Here is a 26855-nt window from a genome sequence, read left to right on the forward strand (position 1 = left end):
CAAGCCTGGGTCCTTATCATTCTTTAAATGATGGTATTTGGAGGTAAGACCTTTAGGAGACAATCAGGTCATGAGGGTGAAGCCCTTACAATGACAGTAGTGCCCCTGTAAAAGATGCCCCAGAGAGTTCCTTTGTCCCGTCTGCCACGTGTGGTTATAGTGAGGAGACAGCTGTCTACAAGCCAGGAGCTTTCCTCACCAGGCACTGAATCTGCCAGCACTTTGATCTTGGACTCCCCATCTTCCATATCTGTGAGAAACAAATTTCTCACACTTCTAAACCACGTAGACTACATTATTCTGTTATAGCAGCCCAAACAGACTAAGACAAGGAATTGAGTACAGCAAAAGGCATGGTGTTAGGGTGGACCAGCAAGGCAGAGAAAGATTCAGGAAGCAGTGTTAAGACATATTTCTTCATTATAAAAGCACATGTCAACCTCTTCATAATTTCCGAGAGGCTATGGGCTTCCCAGGTGGCTCAGTGGTAAAGAATCTTCATGCTGATGCAGGAAATGCAGGAGATGTGTGTTCAATACCTGGATCAGGAAGATCCCCTGGAGCAGAAAATAGCAACCCACTCCAGTGTTCTTACCTGGAAAACTCCATGGACAGGGGAGCCTGGTGGGCTACAGTTCATGAGGTTGCAAAGAGTCAGACATGACTGAGAAAATGAGCACACATACACATTGCAATAAATATCAAATAGTTTTAAAGAAAAGCAAGAAAGAGGTATGACAGCAATGGAGGCTTGCAGCGGTGATTTTTTTAAACTAGTTGGCAAGCCTCTGATGCTTAGGGCTCAAATGTGCTATTGATCACTCCGAACCTCTCCAATTCTACACTCACCCACACTACCACCACCCCACCACTTTATCTTTAATAAGCCACTTGGTAAATGCTGATGATAATAGTTTTAAATGGGGAAATCCCCTGGCAGTTCAGTGGTTAGGACTCAGCGCTTTCACTGCTGTGAGTCCAGTTCAATTTCTGTTCAGGGAACCAAGATCCCACAAGCCATGCAGCGTGGTCAAAAAAAAAAAAAAAAAAGGAAATTAAAACAAAAACAGTATTAAATGGCTTGGAATTTAACGATAGAATGCTACAGTTACAACCCTCAAAGTTTGACAGCAGTCTAGTGAAACCAGCATGAAAATGTATCTTGATGCATAAGTAGAAAAGAAAATTGCTTTGCAGGAAAATGTAGAGCTCAAAGGACATTTTAAGTAAGATATTGGGGGAAGGATAATTTTCTCAAGATGAATAATTCCTAGAAAATTATTCAAGGATAGTAATAGGAAGAATTTAAGAAACTGGCAGCTGAGCATGAAACCTCTTATTTTGAATTTATTTAAAACAAATAGAATCAAGCTATTCTGATTACTGTAGCTGAAGTGATGTGGTCAGTGCTGAGTTTTATAGATTAATGTCTCTGTGGTTTATGTTCTGATACCCATAGAAAATCATTTGTTGCCATTATTTGGAATAGTTATAAATGATGTCTTACCAAAAAACAAATTTTCTCCTTAATAGCAATTTATACATCACGCTTTTATTTGTTTTTCTTTTATATTTTCTTTATTACTATTTCTTTCTTTTTCATAAACCACTGTGCCGAGGGCTGACTTTCAGTAGATCTCAGTGAGGGAGCTGCTCTGCTATTTTGCTTATTTAATATGTAAAATATTAAGTGATATTTTAATATTATCATTAATATTGCTCCTGACAATGATACTGGATTTTTTAAGGAACCCTTATCTTTCACAGATGGTACTGAAATATTTGCTATTGAAATGACAGAATGTTTCAGATTTGCTTCAAAGCAATCCAATGGAATGGAAGACAGTGACTAGACATAGAAATGGTATAAGATTGGACAGGAGTAGATCCTTGTTTAAGCTGGGTGATTAAACAATGCATGATACATGGGTTTTTATGCCATTTTTCTTTAATTTTGTATATATTTGAAATTTTCCATAATACAAAGTTTTTAAAAAATAAAATCAGGTCTCTTAGGTGAGAAGCTGGGGAGCTTTGGTGGTTTTGATGGACGTAGTTTCTAGAGGATTGAAATAAATTCATCTCTCTGATGGGTGGCACAGGGAGCCCCTTGAAAAGGCAAAGAAACAAAACTTGGCCAAAGACCAAGGGATTTCATCCTAGGGATCTTAACCCTTGACTCACAGAAAGCTCCAAGGCTGAGCTCCTCCACCCCCTGGAGGAATGGTGGGCTGCTCTCGCCTCTGAGTCAGGGGTTTTCCTGACTCGGCTTAACTGGGAAGACTGATTCGGGAGAAGTCAACTGAGTAAGAAGGAATACATCTATTTTTTTAAATAGATTGTCCCAAAAAAGCTTATTCCAGAGGTTTCATATTTTCATCTGAAGCAATTATACGTACTAGCAGAAGCCCTGATAAAACGTTGGTGGGAGCCTTCTGAACTTCCTTATTTATCTCTTCTGCAGAAAAAAACAAAACAAAACTCAAAATCAGATGAATTTCCAGAGGAAAAATTTATCAAAATATTAATACTTTAACATTTAATTGGGTGATTAATTTGAAAAAAGTCATGTATTAAGTTATTTCAGACTGTTCATTGACTTTATGTTTTTAAATGGCAAAAGAGATTTAGTTTCTTTCTGACAATATATCAGTATTCACACAAGACCTTTTTTTTTTCTAGTGGGATTTATTTTTATTTGTTGTATTTCTCATAGAGTAAAAGGTTCAAGAGGAGGAACTGTGAGACAGAAAACTGAAAATTTTGATTACTGAAGGCTTCCCCCCACCCCTCCCCGGTTGCATGCCATGCAGGATCTTAGTTCCCCTGAGACTCATGCCCCCTGCAGAAGCAGAGATTTTAACCACCAGGGAATTTCCAACCACTGAAGGCTTTGAATGCTAAATTTCCATAAGTACTAAAGGAATCTTTAGTCATCCACCCACACATGAGTGTCTAGCCCCTCTCTAGACTACCCTTTCTCTGCAGAAGTCAACTCGTTCTTTTTAACTTTTCCTACTTTGTTCTACAAACTGGCAGTTACTAAACAGGTAGCCACCGGCACCTTTGAAGGCAGCCTTGGAAGCAACACCAGCACAGAAAAGACATCCCACAGACAGTGTCTGGAGCCCAAGAGAAATATTCTAAGCTCAATATTTACTTTGGAAGTTGGGCTAGATTTGATTCTTTTTTTTAAAAAAAAACATTAATTTCTTTTTTCTCCCACTCCATGTGTGTGTGCTAAGTTGCTTCAGTTGGGACCAGCTTTTTGGGATGCTATGGACTGTAGCCCACCGGCTCCTCTGTCTGTGGAATTCTCCAGGCAAGAATAATGGAGCGAGCAGTTTGCCATTTTCTCCTCCAGGGGATCTTCCCAACCCAGGGATCGAACCTGTGTCCTCTGGGGCTCCTGCATTGCAGGCAGATTCTCTACCACTGAGCCATCAGGGAAGCCCAAGAATACTGGAGTGGGTAGTCATTCCCTTCTCCAGGAGGTCTTCCCGACCCAGGGATTGAATCCAGGCCTCCCACATTGCAGGCAGATTCTTTACCATCTGAGCCACCAGGGAACAAAGATACTATCTTACCATGTGGACTTTGGACTTGACCAAGTGAATCTCACTGTCCAAAAAATGTGAACAGACATGATGAGAGCAGGAGCTTCAAATGGGCTTCTGTGATCTGCCACTGGAAGAACATGACCTGAGGAACTCTCCATCAGGGAGAAGGCTAAAACACACAGAGGCAATCTGAGCCCACTCAAGCCTGAAGCCAAGCCCAGGTGACCAGCAGCCTGAAGCCGAACTACGAGCAAAATAATATAGGAGTTCTGCTTGCAAGTCACTAAACTCTGTGATGGTCTGTTATGCAGTATTATTGCCTCAGTGGTAACATAAAAATCATCCACATACACAAGGAAATTGAAACCTAAGAGCAGATGCATTTTCTAGTCACTGTGTAAAGCAGTGACTCTTAACTTACTCTAGACTTAGGAACTTAAGATTTTGATAAATACCTTGATCTAATTCTTCTCCAAGCTTCCTTGATTCTTTATGTTTCTATCCAGGTTCCCATGTGAGTCCACCTGATTGGCAAAATCTAGAACATGTTTGGACTGCTAGTTGCAAGGGGCCTGGGGATGTGTAGCTATTTAGCTTTCCAGCCATTGAAACCTAGGAGGAGTTTGCAATGAGACTCAAGGGAACTTACTTGCCAACCTACTCTTTCTAACACACCATCCCAAGGAGGAGTTTAGGGTGGGGTGGGGGAATGAGAAGATGAAGTCAGGGAGAATTAGAAGGACCTGGTAACCCAGAAATTGTGACAAGAGGCAGTATGAAGAAGTGAAGGGTTAATCACTTAGATTAAATGAGGTAGAGGAACGCCATGCAAAAATATAAAGAATCGATTGAACTGGGCAATAATGATATCCCTGGAGATCAGAATAGGGGTCGTTCCACTTGAATGGTGAAAAGATGAAAAAGTAGAGATAATGATTCCCACAGTACAATTCTTTATAGAACCTTGATTGAGAAAGAAGGGGGAAGGATGTGGTTACTATCTTTGTGTTCTTGTGTGACAGTGAATCATTCCCCACTGGTGGGTTGGTCAAGTTGGAGACTAGGAATAGTCTCAGTGTCTCTTTTCATCATTTTTTACATTATCTTTTCCTCATTCTCTGAATGAAGGGGTCTTTTCTTGGGTTTCCCAAGTCTTCTTGTGAGTCAAGGGAAATGACTCTCAAGAATCCCTGTGTATTTTCTTGTCAGATTGTGTGTGTGCTCAGTCACTCACTTGTGTCCTATTCTTTCTAAGACTCCACAGACTGTAGCCCGCCAGGCTCCTCTGTCCATGGAATTTTCCAGGCAAGACTACTGCAATGGGTAGCCATTGCCTTCTTCAGGGGATCTTCCCGACCCAGGGGTCAAACCCACATCTCTTGAATTGGCAGGTGGGTTCTTTACCACTGCACCACCTGGGAAGCCCATTCAGCATCATTCCTGTTGGATTATCTGAGCCCAAAGCTGTGAGAAACTCCCCTGAAATGATTGCCATTGCTAACTGTGCTCTACCTACTCCTGGCCCCACGCAGCCGGTCTCTCATGACTGCCTCCTGACAAGGTCTATGCCTCACTCTTGCTCACCTGCTTTGCCCTACAGTTCATATTAATTCTCACATTGTGCCCACAGATTTCAGGACTCACAGGTTTTGAAGTCAAACCATTCTTGACCTAATGGTGTTGTTTGTTGTTATTCATTCACTCAGTCGTGTCCGACTCTTTGCAAGCCCATGGACTGCAGTGCACCAGGCTTCCCTGTCCATCACCAACTCCTGGAGCTTGCTCAAACTCAAGTCCTTTGAATTGGTGATGCCATCCAACAATCTCATCTTCTGTCATCCCCTTCTCCTCCCACCTTCAATCTTTCCCAGCATCAGGGTCTTTTCCAATGAGTCAGCTCTTCTCATCAGGTGGCCAAAGTATTGGAGCTTCTGCTTCAGCATCAGTCCTGCCAATGAATATTCATGATTGATTTCCTTTAGGATTCACTGGTTTTGTTTCCTTGCAGTCCAAGGGACCCTCAAGAGTCTTCTCCAACACCACAGTTCAAAAGCATCAATTCTTCAGTGCTCAGCATTCTTTATGGTCCAACTCTCACATCCATACATTACTACTGGAAAAACCATAGCTTTGACTATATGGACCTTTGTTGGCAAAGTAATGTCTCTGCTTTTTAATAAGCTGTGTAGGTTGGTCATCACTTTTCTTCCAAGGAGTAAGCGTCTTTTTATTTCATGGCTGCGGACACCATCTGCAGTGATTTTGGAGCCCCCCAAAATAAAGTCTGCCATTGTTTCCACTGTTTCTCCATTTACTTGCCATGAAGTGATGGGACCAGATGCCATGTTGGTAAAGACTGCTAATGACCTCCCAACATCCATGTTCTCTTCTTCCTTTTAGTAAAAGAACCTACAAGTTTACCCTGAGCCTAAACAGAGACTAATTAGCTTATCAAGCATCTAGATATGACCATGTAATTACGTGTGAACCAAAGGGACTCTCACTCCTCCTTCCTTCTAGTTGGGAAAGGTGATGGCTGAAGCACTCTTGGAAGCCATGCATTGAGCAGGTCTGAGCTGCCCTATCTAGTCAGACCACTCAGCAGTCCTAGACTGTCAAATAATGAGGAGATAAAGTCAGGTTTTAGGTAAACCACATATTTTGTTTTAGACTGTACCTTAAATAATACAATGGCCACAAGACCTATCCCAACAACAGCACAGCCGGGCTGCCAACATATAGGACTGGCTTCACGGTGGCCACTGCATCTTTCTGGTCTGACCTGTGGTCTCATGCTTTGTTCTCTGCCTCCTATCTGACTAAAATAATATCCAAAGATGTCTCTCATTGATTGTGATATTTGGAGAACCGGGGGCATGAATGAATAGGACTTGGTAGGATGCTCCTGGAAGCTCTGTTTCCTTAGAAACAATATACGTATTCTCCATGATCCTCTGGCACTCACATCAGTAGTTTGCAACAAACACAAGCTCTAATACTTAACAGTAATGCTAATTAACATTTCTGTGTCTCAGTTACAAGATGGAGACAATTTTGTACCTGTATCCCAAAGTTGCTGCGACAATAGTTTTAAGCGATTATGGTTCAATGATCTTATTTCGCAAATTTTAGAACAAAATATGACCGTGTGAACCAGTGCTTGAACCCCTCCCTAGATCTTGGAAACGTCTATGTCATTAGCTTTACAGGAAACCTATCTCTGCCTACCTTACAGGGTCATTAGAGAATGACACAACATAGACCCAGGGCCACTCGCACACAAGGCACCTTTGTGCTTGTTACACAAAGATGAGGGTTGCAGACTGACACACGACTCGGGGCTTGCCCAGCAGAGCAGGGCCAGACTTTCAGCCCTTACTCTTCCCTCGGCCAGATGCCTTCAGCGTCACACTAGCGAGGCTGCTGATACACCTGGGACATGGGTGTACTTTCCAAAGTGCTGAGACAATGGGGCGGGGGTGAATGGGAACTAAACTCAAGTTCTTTTCTCTCACCAAACTGTTGTGTCTAAGCCTGAAGGTGCCTATGCCTGAGAAGAGAGCATTTCTGCCTTCACACAAAGGCTCCATCTCTCTGCCAAACCTCGCACCCACTTTTTACGAATGTGCAGAAATACCATCAAGCTGTGGGTGGCCCAGCACATTACACCAGCACCTGTGGCAGTCCTGATAACTGGCACCAACTAGGCACTCTGCAAATATCAATGTTGCTCCCTAGGGGCCTTCCATTTTTTCCTGCCTGTATCATCTTTTCCTTACTTGCTCACTCTTGTATAACGCAATGTCAAGTTAATTAGCATATTTTCAAGGAAGCACTTGGAAGCCTAAGTTGTTCTAGGAAGCTGCTTTCCCAGTGTGTCCCTGGGTTTTATTGGGGCAGGGGGCGGGTTGGAGGTTGGGGGGGGGGCACGGTCCACACAAGATGGCACCGTTGGGATTTTGCCAGGTCCCTTGGCTGTCTGAATTGGCACACCAGTAGGAAGAAATTTGAGGTTGCAGCCCCTTGGAAACATCCCGAACTCATTTTAGGTAAAGCCAAGCCAAAGGGCTGTTCCTGGCTAGTACCAGAGTCTGGGGGTGGGAAGGTGGGAGGCCAAGTATCAATGCCCATCCCTGCCAGACAGGTCTTGCCACCATGGGAAGGCTTGAAACATTCCTTCAAGAGCCTGTTCTCTAAAAAGTGGTCACTAGAGGGCACCTGCGGGTCTCTTTCTTTCTGTAGTTTGTCCAACTGTGAACTGACAGGTTTGCTGAGCTGCTTTGGACCAGTTTACTACGCCTGCCAAGAGATTGAGGGCAGTTATAACAAATCTAGACAGCGTATTCAAAAGCAGAGACATTACTTTGCCGACCAAGGTCCATACAGTCAAAGCTATGGTTTTTCCAGTAGTCATGTATGGATGTGAGAGTTGGACTTTATAGTCCAACTTCTTTATAGAAGGCTGAGCGCCGAAGAATTGATGCTTTTCAACTGTGGTGTTGGAGAAGACTCTGGAGAGTCCCTTGGACTGCAAGGAGATCCAACCAGCCAATCCTAAAGGAAATAAGCCTGAATATTCATTGGAAGGATTGATGCTGAGGCTGAAGCTCCAATACCTTGGCCACCTGATGGGAAGAGCCAACTCATTTGAAAAGACCCTGATGCTGGGAAAGATTGAAGGCAGGAGGAGAAGGGGACGACAGAGGATGAGATGATTGGATGGCATCACCAACTCAACGGACATGAGTTTGAGTAAACTCCAGGAGATGGTGCAGAACAGGGAAGCCTGTCCATGGGGCGCTGCAGTCCATGAGGTTACAAAGAGTCAGACATGACTGAGCGGCTAAACAACATACCTCACAAGTTAGGTTATGAAGGTGGACAGCAGAGGCTTTATACGTTCACCCACTTTATTTCAGCTGAATGAGCTACCTCAGACATTCAATTTCTCCATCAAAGGACACATACATTTGATAATGCAAAGACTAACTTATACTCCCAATGGCATTTGAGAATTAACTGTTGACCCACATCCTCATTAACACTGGACATGATCAATTTTGTACATTTTTCTAATATGATGGATTTAAAATACATATGGAGAACATCTGTTTTTAATGAGTTTCTGTATTTTGTCTCTTCTTGTTATTATTCTTTGCCCTATGAGTGCATGCTCAGCTGTGTCTGACTCTTTGCAATGCCATGGACTGTAGCCTGCCAGGCTCTTCTTTCCATGGAACTCTCCAGGCAAGAAATCTGGAGTGGGTTGCCATTTCCTTCTCTAAGGGATCTTTCGACCCAAGGATTGAACCTGTGTCTTTTGCATTGGCAAGTGGATTCTTTACCACTGTGCCACCTGGGAAGCCCCATTCTTTGCCTTATATGGGTGTTAAAGCTGATACGTATTTTCTTTTAATCCACAAAGTCTCCCTGTACAAGGAAACATGGTTTCCCATCTAGCCCTGTCCTATCGGAATACACAGCCACCTGTGCCCAGTCCTTGTTCGCTTCCAAACCCTGTGTCTGTCTTCTCACAAGGGCTGTTCGCTCTGCGAAACTGCTCTCCTTTCTTAGTTTTGTGACTGAGCCTGTTGCTATGGTAGCACTGTCTGCTGTAGATGAAAACCTGCTGCAAGGCCAGACCAGGTACGCTTACTTGCTCTGGTCAGCAAATAGATGCTACTCAAAAAGTGTTACGATTGACAAAGACAGGTTTCAGACTTGGTTTCTCGCTCCCAAAAGAATAAATGGAATATAGGATTCTGACCACAATTAATGTATAAAACAGGGAGTTTGGCTAGCATCGATGCCAAAGGAAAAATAAGCACTAAAGCAGACAGCTGCCCTCTGCTGATTCAAAACAAACATACTAGCATAACTTCAAATTCATAGCCTGTAGCAACTTATTAGTGAATTTTCAGTGTCAGCTCTAGTTTCAGATGACCTACGGATTTCTTTTCCACTTTAAAAGAAAGTTTTTCAGGTTATACACATTTCTTTTTAGAGAAATACATGATCACTGAAGACAATTAGCAATTTCTTCAAAGGTATAAAAAAAATTACCTATCACCCTTCTATTTAAAGATAACCACAAAGAACTTACCACATATTTCCTTCTAGTTTATATTTATAGGCACACATATACATGTATAAATATTATGGCTTTTTCAAAATGAGAATCATAAGATTCTGTATCTTGTCTTTTCACTTTTATCACTGGCATTGGCCTGTTATCAAACATATTCTGAAACCTGCTTTTCAATGGCTGAATCATATTCTATTACAAAGGTATATCATAATTTATTATAATAATAAGCTTTCTTCTGTGTTCAGACAATGTCTTCACCCGCTCAAGCTCCTGTTTCCTCTTCCTGGGCCCATAGGCTGCTTCCATTTCCCAGCCTCCCTTGCAGTTTGGCTGGACCACATGACTGAGTTCTAGCCAGTGCAATCTGGGTGAAAGTAACTGGCCCTGCCTGGCCTTAAAATTAACCCATGCCAACCTCTTGGCCTCTTTCACTGCTGCAAGGATGTGTGGAAGCCACATGTTCCAGATGCAAGGTGATAACAGGGAAACAGCCTCTATCCTTGACTCACCACTTGGAACAGAAAAGACAGCTTAACTGGCATCAGACTATGACTTGAGTGAGAAACAAACCTCTTTGTGTTGCTGCACAGAGCCCAGCGAAGTAAATATGTGAATGAAAGACCTGCAAGTTGCTTCCAACTTTCCATTACTGTAAGAAAAGAGCGACAAATCAGTTATATGCAATTATGTTGCTAAAATAAGTAAGCAGTATAGTATTGGAGTTTTCCTGTTTTAAATAAGCAGAGAGTGATTATTTTCTTCTTCATATTTCCTGTTTTAAATAAGCAGAGAGTGATTATTTTCTTCTTCATATTTTCCATAATTGTATAGTTTTCTACAGAGAACTGCTTTTTTAACTTTTGTAATATTATTGTGTTTTTTAATGTATTTATTTTTAATTGAAGGATAATTGGTTTCTACTAAACATCAACCTGAATCACCCATATGTTTACCCATGTCCCCTCCCACTTGAACATCCCTCCCACCTCCTAGCCCTCTAGGTTTTCACAAAGCCCCAGTTTGAGTTCCCTGAGGCATATAGCAAATCCCCACTGACGATCTATTTCACACACGGTAGTGTGTGTATCCATGTTACTCTCTCCATACCTCCCACCCTCTGCTTCTTCCCCTCCGCCAGCCATGTCCATAAGTCTGTTCTTAATGTCTGTGTCTCCACTGCTGTTCTGCAGATAGGCTCATCAGTACCATCTTTCTAGACTGCATATCTATGTGTTAGTATATGATGATCGCTTTTCTCTTCTGACTTAACTTCACTCTGTAAATAAGAATGTATGGAAAGAGATAAGCAGCATTATCTGGGGGACAACCCCTGAAGCTGAGGTGTCTGGCCATGGACTTTCTGCAACAGGGCCCCGCTTTCCCGTGGGAGGGTCTATGCCCACAGCTCCCTGTGGGTTAGGGGCTCTAGTTCCCCCAGTTCTAAGAAGCCAAAGTCTAAAACGGCTGCCAGGAGCCCACGTTCTCGAACATGTGCTGCAGAGCCTGCATGTAAATGCAGCTGTCTGTTCACGCCAGACGCAGCCCGCTGGTTGACATGTAGAACTCACAGGCAACACTTCAGATCAGGGTCTCATTTTTGTTGTTGCTGATCATTGTATTATTTTTTAAACTTAATATTTTACTAAGTAACATAATTATATGAATAAAAATTCAAAAGATACAAAAAGGACGGGTTAAAACTCTCCCCTCTGTCCCTCAGGTGTCTTCCCCAGAGGCAATTAATTTTATTTCTTTTATATCCTAAAGAGATTATAATTGATTATAACTGAACAGAAGCAGAAGATATTAAGAAGAGGTGACAAGAATACATAGAAGAATTGTACAAAAAAGATCTTCATGACCCAGATAATCACAATGGTATGATCACTCACCTAGAGCCAGACATCCTGGAATGTGAAGTCAAGTGGGCCTTAGGAAGCATCACTATGAACAAAGCTAGTGGATGTGATGGAATTCCAGTTGAGCTATTTCAAATCCTGAAAGATGATGCTGTTAAAATGCTGCACTCAATATGCCAGCAAATTTGGAAAACTCAGCAGTGGCCACAGGACTGGAAAAGGTCAATTTTCATTCCAGTCCCTAAGAAAGGCAATCCCAAAGAATGCTCAAACTACCGCACATTTGCACGCATCTCACAGGCTAGTAAAGTAATGCTCAAAATTCTCCAAGCCAGGCTTCAGCAATATGTGAACCGAGAACTTCCAGATGTTCAAGCTGGTTTTAGAAAAGGCAGAGGAGCCAGAGGTCAAATTGACAATATCTGCTGGATCATCAAAAGAGCAAGAGAGTTCCAGAAAAGCATCTATTTCTGCTTTATTGACTACGCCAAAGCCTGAGATTGTGTAGATCACAATAAACTGTGGAAAATTCTGAAAGAGATGGGAATACCAGACCACCTGACCTGCCTCTTGAGTAACCTGTATGCAGGTCAGGAAGCAACAGTTAGAACTGGACATGGAACAACAGACTGGCTCCAAATAGGAAAAGGAGTATGTCAAGGCTGTATATTGTCACCCTGCTTATTTAACTTCCATGCAGAGTACATCATGAGAAATGCTGGGCTGGAAGAAGCACAAGCTGGAATCAAGATTACCAGGAGAAATATCAATAACCTGAGACATGCAGATGATACCACCCTTATGGCAGAGAGTGAAGAGGAACTAAAAAGCCTCTTGATGAAAGTGAAAGAGGAGAGTGAAAAAGTTGGCTTAAAGCTTAACATTCAGAAAACTAAGATCATGGCATCTGGTCCCATCACCTCATGGGAAATAGATGGGGAGACAGTGGAAACAGTGTCAGACTTTATTTGTTGGGGCTCCAAAATCACTGCAGATGGTGACTGCAGCCATGAAACTACAAGACGCTTACTCCTTGGAAGGAAAGTTATGACCAACCTAGATAGCATATTAAAAAGCAGAGACATTACTTTGCCAACAAAGGTCCGTCTGGTCAAGGCTATGGTTTTTCCAGTGGTCATGTATGGATGTGAGAGTTGGACTGTGAAGAAAGCTGAGAGCCGAAAAATTGATGCTTTTGAACTGTGGTGTTGGAGAAGACTCCTGAGAGTCCCTTGGACTGCAAGGAGATCCACCCAGTCCATCCTAAAGGAGATCAGCCCTGGGTGTTCATTGGAAGGACTGATGCTGAAGATGAAACTCCAATATTTTGGCCACCTCATGCGAAGAGTTGACTCGTTGGAAAAGCCTGTGATGCAGGGAGGGATTGGGGGCAGGAGGAGAAGGGGATGACAGAGGACGAGATGGCTGGATGGCATCACCGACTCGATGGGCATGAGTTTGAGTAAACTCCGGGAGTTTGTGATAGACAGGGAGGCCTGGCGTGCTGTGATTCATGGGGTTGCAAAGAGACAGACGCGACTAAGTGACTGAACTGAACTGAACAGAACAACCCCCCCAAAATAACAAATGTGGCTCCTCATATTCTTTCGTTTTTTAAAGATATCACCATAAAAAATAAAAACAAGTGATAAAAAGATGAATCAGCAGAGATAGGTCTAAAATGAAAAACTGCAAGCCCTCCCTGCACATTACCCCCCATTCTTAGCCCTTCTCCCCAAGAACATTCAGTCACCAAATTTCTTGTAACCTTCCTCCAAACAGGTTCATGCATATATGCCATAAACATTAACAAATTAAACAGATACACAGACATACCACATATACATTTCTGACTCTTTTTTCACTTAATTGAATATCTTGGACATATTTCCACAGCAGCTCATAAAGCACATAATCTTCCTTCCTTTCCTTTGAAAGGATGAATCATAGTTTTCAGTAGTCTTCTATTGGATCCTCTTCAGTTTGGTACTAGTTTTTGCTATTACACTGTTTTTCCTACCATCACCCCATTTCCCCCACAATGTTTTTCTAATGAGCATCTGTGTGTGTTACAATTTTGCAACTATGAATGTTTGTAAGTCTACATTTCCAGCTAAGTGAATATTATTACTTTTTTCTTCCTGAAAAGAAGGGTATTTTCAAAGGAAATGGTCTATTGTCATTCTTTTCTGAAACATTTATAGTTTCATCTTTAGGCATCATGTTCCAATAATTTCTAAGAAAACAACTTTTATGATTATTTTTGCTACAAAATCTAGTAACATTAATTTAATAACATTTTTTTCCTTCTTGGGTTTTTAAAATTAACTTGATTATTTTGTATTGAATTTAAATGAACATTTCTTCCTGGCCTATTTTCAAAAAAATGCCCTGGGAATGTGGAAATTAGCTAGCTAGTTAAGTTGCTCAGTCATGTCCGACTCTTTGTGACCTGAGCTTTATTCCACAGTGACTAAGCATCATCAAATAATTGCTGTTATGTTAGAATTGAATGAAAGAACCTACATCTTAAAAGCTGACAAGACTGGATATAAAGGTGAATAACTTTAGGAAGTTTTCATTTTAGTCTAGATGAAATTTAAACACAAATGGAATCAGATAAAGATATACCTTATCATAACTCCCTCAAATAAATTTTGTTTTTGGCATTTCAACAAAATTCACAGGAAATTCAAGGACAAGTTTCACCAATCCTCCTTTAATTCCCCAAACTCTTTCCTTAGTAGTATTGAGCTTGCCTGATGACTGAGATGGTAAAGAATCTGCCTGCAATGCAGAAAATGCGAGTTCGATCCCTGGGTTGGGAAGATACCCTGGAGAAAGGAATGATGACCTGTTCCAATATTCTTGCCTGGAGAATGCCATGGACAGAGGAGCCTGGCAGATTACAGCCCATGGGGTCACAAGGAGTTGGACACAACTGAGAGACTAACATTGTTACTTTTTCATCATGTTATTAGTACTCACAAATTTTTATTCTAATGTGATGTTTAAGTTAATAGATTAACCTTACACAATTCCAGCAGGCTTTCAGCAGTTTCCAGATTGAAGTTTAAGAAAAAAATATTTGAATCTTTTGAAAAACTGGATTGTTTCAGAAGAATATTTTATTGGAGAGAGAAATCTACACTAGGAAAGTGGCAAAAAAAACAAGTTCCTTCTATTTTCTCCCAATAACTCCATCATTTAATATTTCAAAATATAACCGTAGGGAGTGTCCTTTCAGTCATAGCTGAGTAGCTCTCATTAAACTGCCCCTCCTACATACAACAGTATCAAACACTAGGAAAAATACAAATGAAAAACACATAAAAAGCTGTGGAGAATTGACAAAAACAATAAGATTCTGGAAGAAAATTAACACTTGGAACAAGGGAAAGAGTATGGAGTGAGTTTCCCATATTTTATGGCCCTTAGCCTGAGACCCCACAAGTGTTGTGCAGTGTGAGGGTAACTCAAACTCTGTTAGAAAGTCTACAATATTTCTGGCTTGAAGAACCAGAGGTCAGAGTTTGATGCAAGCACATCGTTTGGAAAATTAAGTGAGAAACAGCAGAAAAGAAATAGCTAAAGAAAAAGCTTATATTCTGTGCTTAAACTTACATCATTGATAAACTATGAATCATGACTGTGCCCATGACAGAATTCAAAACAGCCTAGCTAAAAACAAGCCCCCCACCAAAAAAACAAAAACAAAACCGTGAATTTAGATTTGAGCTGCTACTACTGCAATCAATATCTTGTTTGCAGTTTGAGTCTAACCACATTCTGCAGCTGCTCAATTGCTCAGTCGTGCCTGACTTTTTGTGACCCTATGCAGGTTCGTCTATCCATAGGATTTTCCCAGCAAGAATACTGGGGTGGGTTGCCATTTCCTCCTCCAGGGGATCTTCCCAATCCAGGGACTGGACCCACATCTCCTGCATCTCCTGCACAGTAGGCAGATTCTTTACTGCTGAGCCATGGGGAAGCCCCTAACCACATTAACTGCCCATTTAACAAAGAAAATCAATGTCACTGGAGGAATGTAACAGAATCCATTTTCATAACATAATATTTCCAATTTCCAGGGTGTAATCCAAAAGTACTTGACAATCCAAAAAATAAATAACCGAACCAGGAAATGTGATACATTCTCATTCGAGCCACAATCAATATAGCCTGATTCTAAGATGTCTAGATGTTAGAATAACCAAGTAATGCTCTAAAAGCAGTAATTAGAACTATGCTCAAGGAGGTAAAAGAAAATATGCCCAGCATGAGTTAAAGGATAGTAAATATCAGGAAAGAAATAGAAAATATATATAAAAAAGAAAAATTTGAGAACGAAATATACCCTACCTATCATACAAAATTTAGTAGATGAATTTGATAGCAAAACTAAGATGAGAGGAGAGGAGTCAGTAAGCTTAAATGAAGTTTGATAGAAGCTTTCCAGTCTAAAAAACCCAAAGAAAAAAAGTAAAGACAATAAAGTCCCAGGGCATTTGGGACTATATGAAGGGAGAGGTCTAACATATGAGTAACTGGATTCTAGGAGAGAGATGAGAAAGATAAAAGAGTAGGAAAAAATTTGAAGAAATACTAGTTGAGAATTTCTCAAATTTGGTAAAAGACATAAATTTACATATTCAAGAAGCTCAACAAATGTCAAGCCTGAGGAATAATGATAATAATTTTTTAAAAATATCTAAACACATCATTGTCATACTGACAACCAAAAAGAAGGAAAATATATTGAAAGTAACCACAGAAAAATGACAGATTATATACAGAGGGGAATAATAATTTGAATAATTGACAACTCCTCAACAGAAACAATAGAGATCAGAAAATCATGGAACAACATTTTAAAAGTCTGAAAGGTAAAAGCTGTCAACTGAATATCCTATACCCAGCAAAAACATCCCTCAAGGATGAGATGAAGTGAAGTATCAGTCACTCAGTTATGTCTGATTCTTCGTGACCCCATGGACTGTAGCCCGCCAGGCTCCTCTGTCCATGGGATTCTCCAGGCAAGAATACTGGAGTGGGTTGCCATGCTCTTCTCCAGGGGATCTTCATGACCCAGGGATCCAACCCAGGTCTCCCGCACTGCAGGCAGATTCTTTACCATCTGAGCCACCAGGGGAACTGGATGAGATGAAGTATAGACATTAAACACACACACACACACAACTAAGAGAGTATATCTCCATATCTGCACTTAAAAACGCTAAAGGAAATTCTGCAGGCTTAGGGAAACAAGAACAGATGAAAACTTGGATCCTTGGGAAGACTGAAGAACACTGGGGTAAAGGTAAACATGTAAATATAAAAGACTGTTTTTCCTCTTAGTTTCTTTAAAATACATAATACATGCCAGTTTTATCTTGTCATAAACATAATATATTTTATAACTATAACATAAAGGTCAAGAAGCATGGTTAAATGAACTTGGTAGGTGAAAGAGTTTAATATTATCTCAAGCAAACAGTAAAAATTAAAGATGTATATCTTAATCCATTAGGCCATATACCAAAAAGGTCTGTAAAGAGGAACAACAAAAACCCAAAAGGCAAATTTAAAATAAAATTCTTTTAAAAATTCATATGATGTAAAAGAAGGCAGAAAAGGAGAAACAGAAGGATAAAAAGCAGGGGGAATGAAAGAGAAAATATATAGTAAAGTGATAGGTTTAACTCAATCATATCAATAATTACCTTAAATGTAAGTGTGCTAAACACTCTCTATCAAATTAAAATGCAGAGAATGTACTTTTTAAAAAACTTCCAACTACACGCTCTCAATAAGAGATGCTGTTTAAATGTCAATATGAACATGACTATAGATTTATTTTAGGTCAAGTTTAGCAAATTATTTTCAAAAGTTTCCAAAGTTCCCACCTGACTCTCCCTCAAAGTACTTCCTTCCTGACTGGATTAATGTTCTGTCCTGTAGTATTAATTGCTATGCTCATTTTTATTAATCCCCATAACCACAGGCCAAAAGAATAAAAGCAGCTATCCAAGAAAACACATATTCAACATTATCCCTAAAGCTCATGGAGCAAAAAAAAAGATCCAAAATGCTTTCCTGGTGGCTCAGACGGTAAAGAATCCATCTGCATAAGACCTACGTTCGATCCCTGGGTTCAGAAGATCCCCTGGAGACGGGAATGGCTCCCCACTCCATTATTCTTATCAGGACTTCCCTGTAGCTCAGACGGTAAAGAATCTGCTTGCAATGTAGGAGACCTGGGTTTGATCCCTGGGTCAGAAAGATCCTCTGGAGAGGAGAGTGGCAACCCACTCCAGTATTCTTGCCTGGAGAATCCCATGAACAGAGGAGCCTGGCAGGCTTACAGTCCATGGAATCGCAAAGAGTTGGACACAACTGAGCAACTAACACTACTACTATGGTCTGGTTTCTGATGATTTCTGGAATAAGGTGTGAAAACTATTGGAATATGCAGGAGAGGGTGGAATGTGTAGAAAGAATCACTTCTTTAACCAATCTTCCACTAATAATTTAGTTCAAGCAAGAACCTCCTTTAGAACTATTAAGGATGCTGTTATCCCTCACTTAAATCCACTTAACAGACACTGAAGGAAAGCAATTCAAACTCAAGTACTTAAAGGAATCGTCTGAAATTCTAAAATATGAAAGCTCCATGGGGCCCTATAACATTCAACATCTTGCTTTTTTGTCAGCTCCCTTTTTTGTTTGTTTTTGATTTTTTAAAAAATATACATATTTGGAAATGATAACTGTCTCAGATAATCAAGATTTATGATATATTTTAGATTAGAAACGTTTCAAAATTCCTGTTTTGTTTTTTGCAATATAGTAAGCCAGAAAGATAAAGACCATTACAGTATACTAACACATATATATGGACTTTAGAAATATGGTAATGATAACCCTATATGCAAAACAGAAAAAGAGACTCAGATGTATAGAACAGACTTGTGGACTCTGGGAGAAGGCGAGGGTGGGATGTTTCAAGAGAACAGCATTGAAACATGTATATGATCTAGGGTGAAACAGATCACCAGCCCAGGTTGGGTGCATGAGACAAGTGCTCGGGCCTGGTGCACTGGGAAGACCCAGAGGGATCGGGTGGAGAGGGAGGTGGGAGGGGGGACCGGGATGGGGAATACATGTAAATCCATGGCTAATTCATTTCAATGTATGACAAAAACTACTGTAATGATGTAAAGTAATTAGCCTCCAACTAATAAAAAAAAAAAAAAAAGAATACATTTACCAAATAACATTTTAATTTCCATTGTTTTCCTAGAAATAATGCCAATGTCACCAACAATCATAACCAGAGAAGCATCCTTTAAAACCTAAAAGTGAATCTTTACAATATCAAATGTGATAACACCCAAGAAGAAATAGAGAATTCTTATCCATGAAGGTAATTGTAAATCATCATCCACTACTTACTTTATGAAGCCACTTTCTTCAGAAAACTCCCAATTCCTTCAAATTCCATCAGTCTGGTTACCAAATACTGCCAAATATGTAATTATAGATATTTGTAGCAGTTGAACAAATAGAATAATAATTTATACTCACAACTTACATACATTATTTCTTATATCTATGTGCATGCTAAGTTGCTTCAGTTGTGTCCAACTCTTTGCGACCCCATGGACTGTAGCCCGCCAGGCTCCTCTGTCCATAGTGATTCTCCAGGCAAGAATACTGGAGTGGGTTGCCATGCCCTCTTCCATATCTACATCCATAGACAGATCTACATAATATTCCTGATACTTATAGAACTGTATTTCCCCTGAGAAACTGGACAGGGTAAGGCTAACTAACACTCCACTCATGCCTCTCCTGTCATAGTGTTGCAGCAAAAATGGAAGTGAGCGAATGGCCTTTGGCACATACCAGCCAAACAGGTCTGCAAGAGTTAAAACAATCTTGGTCATTCTTTAGCTGTTACTACTAACAAACACTTGTAGTTGGGCTTGTCTTTCACAAAGTGAATTACTCTCTGACTCCATATAGATTACACCCCACACCTGACATTCTTGTTCCCCCACAATCACTTGGAGCATTCTGCATTTCAGAAAAAAGGCCATGGGCCAATTATTTCAGGGAAACCAGACCCGGTTACTGAGTTGCCTCAGGCCAGCTGTAGCTGTTTTGAAACTTTGCAAAGAAAGAATAAAACTGCCAGACCTTCATGAGGATATAAAACCTTTTCCCCAGAGATGGGGCACAGTACTTGAGGTGCTAGTCTGCTACATATTCCCCTTTGCCGGGCAAAGATAAAGCCATTTTTCTATTTTCTCCAAACTCTGTTTCCGTATTCTTTATTGGTACCAGTGGACAGAGGGCCAAGATTGTGGCAACAATAGTTACATATATCGGAGAAGGCAATGGCACCCCACTCCAGTACTCTTGCCTGGAAAATCCCAAGGACAGAGCCTGGTAGGTTGCAGTCCATGGGGTCGCTAAGAGTCGGACATGACTGAGCGACTTCACTTTCATGCATTGGAGAAGGAAATGGCAACCCACTCCAGTGTTCTTGCCTGGAGAATCCCAGGGGCGGGGAGCCTGGTGGGCTGCCATCGATGGGGTCGCACAGAGTCGGACACGACTGAAGTGACTTAGCAGCAGCAGCAGCAGCAATTACATATATGAGACTTTCAGGTGAAAGAGGGTAGATGAGGAAGGATGGATCAAGAATCATTCCCAGGTTTTTTGATTTGGTATCTGAGTTAAAGGTTGGGGCATTCACTTAATATAAGAGAATCAAAGGTGGAAAAGTGAAGCATTTGAACTTGAACATATTGATTTTGATGTACAAATAAGTTGGTCTGGAGTTCAGATGAAATAATTGCAATGGAGAGGAAGATTCAAGGGTCTTCAGAGCACAAGTGACCATGGAAATCAGGAGCATGGACATGATCATTCGGGAGACTGTGTGGATTCAGAGGAGAGAGTCAACGATGGAGCCCTGGGACAGGCCAACATCTAGGAGACAGATGGAGAATGAAAAAGGAACAGGGAAATGATTAAAGGGAATTTTTGTATATTGAGGTATTTAGGGAAGTCATTCTGGCTTATACACAAGTTAACCTGAATTTAATGCTAACTAAAACAGTCTATCTCTGACACAGAGAACTCAAACAGGAGCTCTGTAACAACCTAGAGGGGTAGGGTGGGGAGGGAGATGAGAGGGAGGTTCAAGAGGGAGGGGGACACATGTATACTTACGGCTGATTCATGTTGATGTTTGGCAGAAACCAACAAAATTCTGTAAAGCAATTATCCTTCAATAAAAAAAAAATTCAGGAAAAAAAATACATTGTCCATTTGCTTTAATTATGAAAGAAAAGGGCACTGACCAGAAGAATGTCCATGTTAAAAATAAAGATTAAATGCATCATTAAATGCCTCCATTCCTGGGATACCAAGGCTGATACTCCTTCAATAACAAGACTCCCTTTCCAGGTGCCAAGGCCATACTAACTCCCTGTGTACATGGTGATCTGTTTTTTTTAAAAAAAAAAAAAGGAATGTATCCTTTTAAAGGATATAAATGTATCCTTTAATGTAACCTTAAAGGAATGTATCCCTGACTTGTTTAATGTTCTTTGTTTAGACAACATATTAAACTGTGCTGAAAACCATACTTCTCTGTACCTTTCTCCTGGCTTCTGCTGCTGGCCAGTGATCCTTGGTGTTCCTTGGCTTGAGGCAGACTAACTCCAGTCTCTGCCTCAGGAATCACGTGGTGTTCCTCCTGGGTTTCTGTGTCCACATTTTCCTCTTCCTATAAGAATAACAGGCATTGGGTTAATCCAGTCCCAACTTCATGAAATTTGCAAAATCTATATTTCCAAATAGGGTCATATTCTGAAATTCTGGGTGGACATGAATTTTTGGAGGACACTATTCAACCTAGTACATCATCCTAAGGGAATGATCGCAGATTTACAGGTGCTATACTAACTAATCTCTAGAAAGAGGAGTATATGCAAGGAACTAGAATGGTGCACAAAATTAGTGAATTTTATGTGGACACCTGTTGAAGGATGTCACTGAGAGGATGTCTCCACTGGTTGACCCTCCAAACCCAGACAATCAGAGCCTCCTTATCCCCTCCCTTGTCTGTGGAATATATGTTCTGCTGTCTGTATCTGTACCAGGAGCCATCTGCAAGGATGCAACCTTGAGAGAACAATGTGTTGTTGAGATCATGGGGTCTATACACAGGACTCAACCCCATTAAGGCTTCGATATAACTTTTAAGATTCTGGCAGGTGGGTGAGGAGATTTGGAGATGTATTCATCTCACTACCGTGGGAGACAAGCCTCCTATGTGAGTTCCTTGCTTATTTAAACTGCCACCTACAAAGTCAGGCCTGAATATTCACTGGAAGGACTGATGCTGAAGCTGAAACTCCAATAGTTTGGCCACCTGATGTGAAGAACTGACTCATTTGAAAAGACCCTGATGCTGGGAAAGATTGAGGGCAGGAGGAGAAGGGAATGACAGAGGACAAGATGGTTGGATGGCATCACCAACTCAATGGACATGAGTTTGAGCAAGCTCCGGGAGTTGGTGATGGACAGGGATGCCTGTCATGCTGCAGTCCATGGGGTAACAAAGAGTCTGACAGGACTGAGCAACTGAACTGAACTGAACTGAACCAATCTGAATGGGTCTGCCTCTCCTTGACCTTTGTGTAAGGGGGCCAATTTAGAATTTCAACAGGGGAACTGGAGGGTCCTGAGCCAACAGCAGGGAATATTTTGCAACTTGTTTCTTTCAATAGTTAGAGGAATCCAAAGCAAGTTAAGACTCACTTTGCAGAAATTCATCACACTCAGTACTTTTTATTTGGCATGGCATATGCTCTAAGAAACACTCCTCTGTTCCTATAAAGAAGAAATTAACTTTTTTTTTTCACTCTATGAAAAAGTCAATCAGAAAGCCTTCCTCACCCTCAGGATGTGGTTTGACAGAGCTTCCATAGCCAGATGGCTAAACTAATGGACTCCTAAAACTCTTAATGAGAGGTGTGGCAAAGTACCTTACATTTATTTAGACAAGAGTACCTTTAACTTCATTATCATTAACTATTTATTATATGCACCATGGTCTTAGTGGCATCATCAGATACAACCTGTCTAAAAAGAACTCTTTCCCTGGGATGGCATTGGGAGGAGCAATAAACGTGGACAAACATAAAAGTATTTGGGCTTTAAACACAAAATCATTTGGACGGATTCTGACATTTTGAGCCATTCCATCAATTCAAGAAATGATTCTAAGATATGATTCATGGGTGGTTCTTCTTCATTACTCCTGAGTGAGTGAGTGAGGTCACTCAGTAGTGTCCGACTTTTTGTGACCCCATGGACTATAGCCCACCAGCTCCTCTGTCCATGGAATTTTCCAGGCAAGAGTACTGGAGTGGGTTGCCATTTCCTTCTCCAGGGGATCTTCCCAACCCAGGGATCGAACCCAAGTCTCCCGCATTTCAGGCAGACGATTTACCATCTGAGCCACCAGGGAAACCATTACTCCTAGTTATCCCAATCACTGTGGTACTTTGCAGCACCTTCTCATCAGGCTTAGTCGGCCAGAGCCAGGTCCCATGGGCAAGACTTCAGAGCTGCAGGGCACCCCTGCCCAACACCCCAGCCCCACCAATCTCCCTCTGGGTCCAAGGGTGGCACCACAGCAGCTGTATTTAGATGGTTTCCATACCAGATCCCAGGTGGATATGCCTTTAGCTAGTCCGTCATATAACTACGGTGGTGGTGGTGGTTTAGTGGCTAAGTCTTGTTGAACTCTTGCAACCCCGTGGGCTGTGTAGCCTGCCAGGCTCCTCTGTCCATGGGATTTGCCAGGCAAGAATACTAGAGTGGGTTGCCATTTCCTTCTCCAGGGGATCGACCACACTCAGGGATGGAACCAGGTTCTTCTGCATTGTAGGCAGATTCTTCACGGACTGTACCATCAGGTAAACCCCACGTAACTATGAAGAGAGGGCATATATGCATTTCAAGGGCACTGTATTTGAAATATGTATTTCAAAGATTAAATGGCATTATTAAGAGAAAAATAAGCCACGTTATAGCACACGTAGCTCTTTGTGTAAGGCTACGGGACAGTTCCTGCAAGGGCAACTGCGTCTGCCAGGGAGTTTCTAGGGAGCAACGCGAACCAGGATCCTAGAACTCAGATTTTATTGCTCTGAACTCCACACAGTCGGAAGTTTGCCTGGGGCGCTTGTCTGTGCCCAAAGAATCTCTGCCGGGAAGCCCAGGGGGTGTGCCTCCAGGCCGGGATAACAAGTGGCCCCGCGGGATCCCACCGGCTTGGCCCCACGGGATCCCACCCGCTTCGCTCCGCTCTGCTCCGGCCCGGGTGGCCGGCCTGCGGGCCGCAGCCCCCGCCCGGGTGCCCGGCCCGCCGTTTTCGGTTTCCACTTTTCCTTCCCAGGCCTCGCCCACTTCCTTTCGCACCGGTCCACGCCCGGCCGCCGAGGCCCGGGGTCCCGCACCTCTGCTGGGTCCCATCCGCTCTCCCCCCTTGGAGACCCAAAGGAAGAGAATTCCTGTGGGTCCCAGGAGTGCCAAGAGTGCGCAGCGAGACGGGAAATTGCAAAAGTCCTCGGGCCTCTGCCCTCCCCCGCGGCTTTCCCGTAACTCCCGCCCCTGGGCGCGCGCCCCGCAGCTGATTCATAGGCCGGGCGCGGGGCCGGCCCTGCACGTCCGCACCCGCCCTCGCCCGGGCCTCGCAGCGCGGCTCGGCAGCCCCGCCGCCGACGACTCGGCCCGGCTCGCGGAGCCCTCGGCCCGCGCGGGGTGAGTACCCGACCGCGCACCCCGCTCGCCTCCGCGCGCGCCGCCCGCCTCCGTGGATTCTCCGCCGGCCTTCGCCGTCTAGACGCGGCCCGGAGTTCAGCCCCCTGCTCTCCTGCTTGGTGCCCCAAGGCCTCGCGTTTGCTTGGGCTGGGGAATTCGCTCTGCCCGGAGAAGGCGTTTCGAGGGGTCCTCGCTGAGGACCCGCGGCCGGGTGCGCAACTACGCATTCTTGCCAGAGCGCACGCCGCTGGGGTCGCCACGACGGTGCCCACCCAGCGTTTACGGTCCCCATTCCACCGCGTCCTTTGCAAGGCAGTCGGGGGATATTTGTGAGGTTAAAATTCCCATTTGACCCACTTTTGCCTCGCTCCCAGCACCCCGAAGTTAATGGGGAATTAATTGCGGTCTCCAGCCTTCCCTCGCGCTCCTTTAACGCCTACATGACGGTCATACCTCTCTCGGTCGGCGACCTCCCTCCACCTCCCTCTATACCTGGAAGCGGGAGGCGCTCACACGCAGGTGCAGTCGAGAAAGTTCTGGGGATGCGGTGGTGTAGACGCCGAGCGAATGGAAGGAGCACCGAGTTGGCTGGTTGGGCGATGGAAGCCTTGCATTTGTAACCGCGCCGCCTCTCACCCTTGCACAGACAGCCCTTTCGTAGGCAAAAAGCAAGGAGGGGTTCAGTAACTTGTCCAAGACCATAGAGCTGGCTTCGGTGGCCGTTACGTCGCGGAGCACTGAGAGCCCTTTCTTGACGATCCCCGGCCCGCTCGTACCTCCATCCGTCCTGCCTGCCTGTCCTGTGGCCGGAGGCGCAGTACTCAGGGCCATGGGGCAAGGATGCCTGGTAACTGACAAGCTTGAAGAAGCTTGAACAAGTTAATTCTCCAACCCAAGAGGGATCAGTGTAGTCAGAGGCTATGATAGAACTGAATGTGGTGTATTTAATTTGAGCTAGAAGGAAAGAGGCTGTGGGTCTTATTCTCAAGTCTAAACTGACTTTAGGACGTGGGTCAGGTTAACTTATGGCCTCAGCGTCTGTTTCCTCCTCTACGAAATAATAATTGTTCACACTACCTATGGACCAGGCACTAAGTACTGTACATATACTAGCGTGATTAAGCTTCACCATTGAGGTGGGTAACAGTTTTCCCAGTCTGATTTTATCAGTGAGAAAACTGAGGTCCAGAGAAGTTAAGCAACTTGTCTGTGGTCACACAGCTAGCAAGTGATGGAGTCAGGATTTGGCTTTGGGGGCTGCCTGTAACCACTGTCTGTGTCTCAAACTTTAGGACCCTTTGTGGAGGGCCCCCCGCCCGCCCCCCACGTATGGTGCTTCATTATTGTAGCACTCTTTCCTGAAAGTGCTTCGCCTCTCCTGAGTTGCTTTAATCTACACTCAGAGACCCTTGAATCTGAAGGGCACCAAATGGTCATAGTGGCCAGGGGTTTCCAGACTTAGCTGTGCCCCAGAATTATTTTTGGAGTCTTTAAAAGCACTGGACACCAGGCTCAGTTACCTACTCAGAATCTTCAAGGGCAGGCTGAGTTGGGCACCTCCGCTGATAGCTTTCAGCATTGTTAGAATGCCTCCAGGGGCAGGGAGCTCACCACCTAACATTTCATTGTTGGATAGGGCTAATTCTCAGCTGTAACCTGCCTCCTTGTGGTACCTGTCCTGACTCCTGTTGTCTCAGCAGATGTGTCTGAACCTTCTGTATCAACGGCCACCTTGAGCTGAAACGGCTGTCTTAGGTGTCCAGTGGGGACTGGAGCCACACTGGGGAGAATACTTACTTGCACACTGGGTTTTTCCTTCTACCTCTTTAACCTGAGGGACTGGGGACACCTGCAGTGGTGCTCAGAGGTGTCCCAAAGTCTCTGTTGTTTTTTGTAGCCCATTTGTCCTGAAAAAGGAACCAAATCAGGAAAACGATCATGGTTCTGAAAGAGGCGGTACTGTGATTTGACAAGAGGAGTGTATTTTCCTTGTGGGAATGTTGTAGGCTCGAGCAGAAGGAAAGCTGAGCAAGTGTTATCTTATTCACTTTACAGGAACGCTGAGCCCTGGCCCTGCTTTCCCTGGAGGAAGTCCTTTTTGACTGAAAAACATATATGAAATGGGGAAATATGAGACAGATAAATAGTTGTGAGAAATTCCCCTCCATCCAAGCAGGATTCCTCATAGCTCTATAGCACAGATTTCTTTTACAGAAGCTGTGTCCTTGTGTTCACAACTCTCTATTGGTTTTCAGCAGTTATTTACTCTAGTTTATCTGTTTTATTTTCTATGTTTTAAAAATAATACAAATAATAAATGAATATATATATATGAAGTATAGGGGGAAAATGTAGAACTACCTTTGTTACTCCTATTCTCACTCAGAAGAGGGAGATTTCAGGTTGGTACCTATTATTCCAAGACTTTTTTTTTGGTATACATTTGCAAATATACGTATATGTGGTGGTTTAGTTGCTAAGTCCTGTGTGACTGTTGCG

At 42.8% G+C, this 26855-nt stretch overlaps 2 protein-coding genes across 12 annotated transcripts in view; one reads left to right on the plus strand and one right to left on the minus strand.

Moving 5' to 3' along the window:
• Positions 1 to 1087: 1087 nt before the first annotated feature.
• Positions 1088 to 25298, minus strand: LOC110122004 (uncharacterized). 7 transcript variants are annotated; one of them, XM_070476608.1, is made up of 4 exons: positions 24849 to 25294; positions 21180 to 21309; positions 10219 to 10297; positions 1088 to 2458 (listed from the first exon to the last, which is right to left on the minus strand). In XM_070476608.1, the coding sequence occupies exons 1-4, from the start codon at positions 25185 to 25187 to the stop codon at positions 2446 to 2448; spliced, it is 561 nt and encodes a 186-aa protein (XP_070332709.1). In that variant the 5' UTR covers positions 25188 to 25294; the 3' UTR covers positions 1088 to 2445. The 7 variants fall into 7 exon arrangements, 5 of the variants coding, with proteins under 5 accessions (XP_070332709.1, XP_070332711.1, XP_070332708.1 ...); XR_011491199.1 differs by lacking the exon at positions 1088 to 2458 and adding an exon at positions 18963 to 20507 and having other exon boundaries at positions 8462 to 10297; positions 24810 to 24941; XR_011491198.1 differs by lacking the exon at positions 1088 to 2458 and adding an exon at positions 18963 to 20507 and having other exon boundaries at positions 8462 to 10297; positions 24797 to 24941.
• OSMR (oncostatin M receptor) overlaps positions 24060 to 26855 on the plus strand; it is a 60963-nt gene continuing 58167 nt past the window's right edge. Inside the window, exon 1 of one of the 5 annotated variants that reach the window (XM_070476606.1) lies at positions 24060 to 24356. The gene's annotated coding sequence lies outside the window, so the exon portion shown is untranslated. Of the gene's footprint in view, positions 24357 to 24452; positions 24568 to 26855 lie in introns of those variants that run through there. The other 4 variants (XM_020869350.2, XM_020869356.2, XM_070476604.1 and 1 more) reach the window with 4 other exon arrangements.

This window comes from Odocoileus virginianus, chromosome 14 (assembly GCF_023699985.2).
Source record: "Odocoileus virginianus isolate 20LAN1187 ecotype Illinois chromosome 14, Ovbor_1.2, whole genome shotgun sequence".
Classification (NCBI taxonomy): Eukaryota; Metazoa; Chordata; class Mammalia; order Artiodactyla; family Cervidae; genus Odocoileus; species Odocoileus virginianus.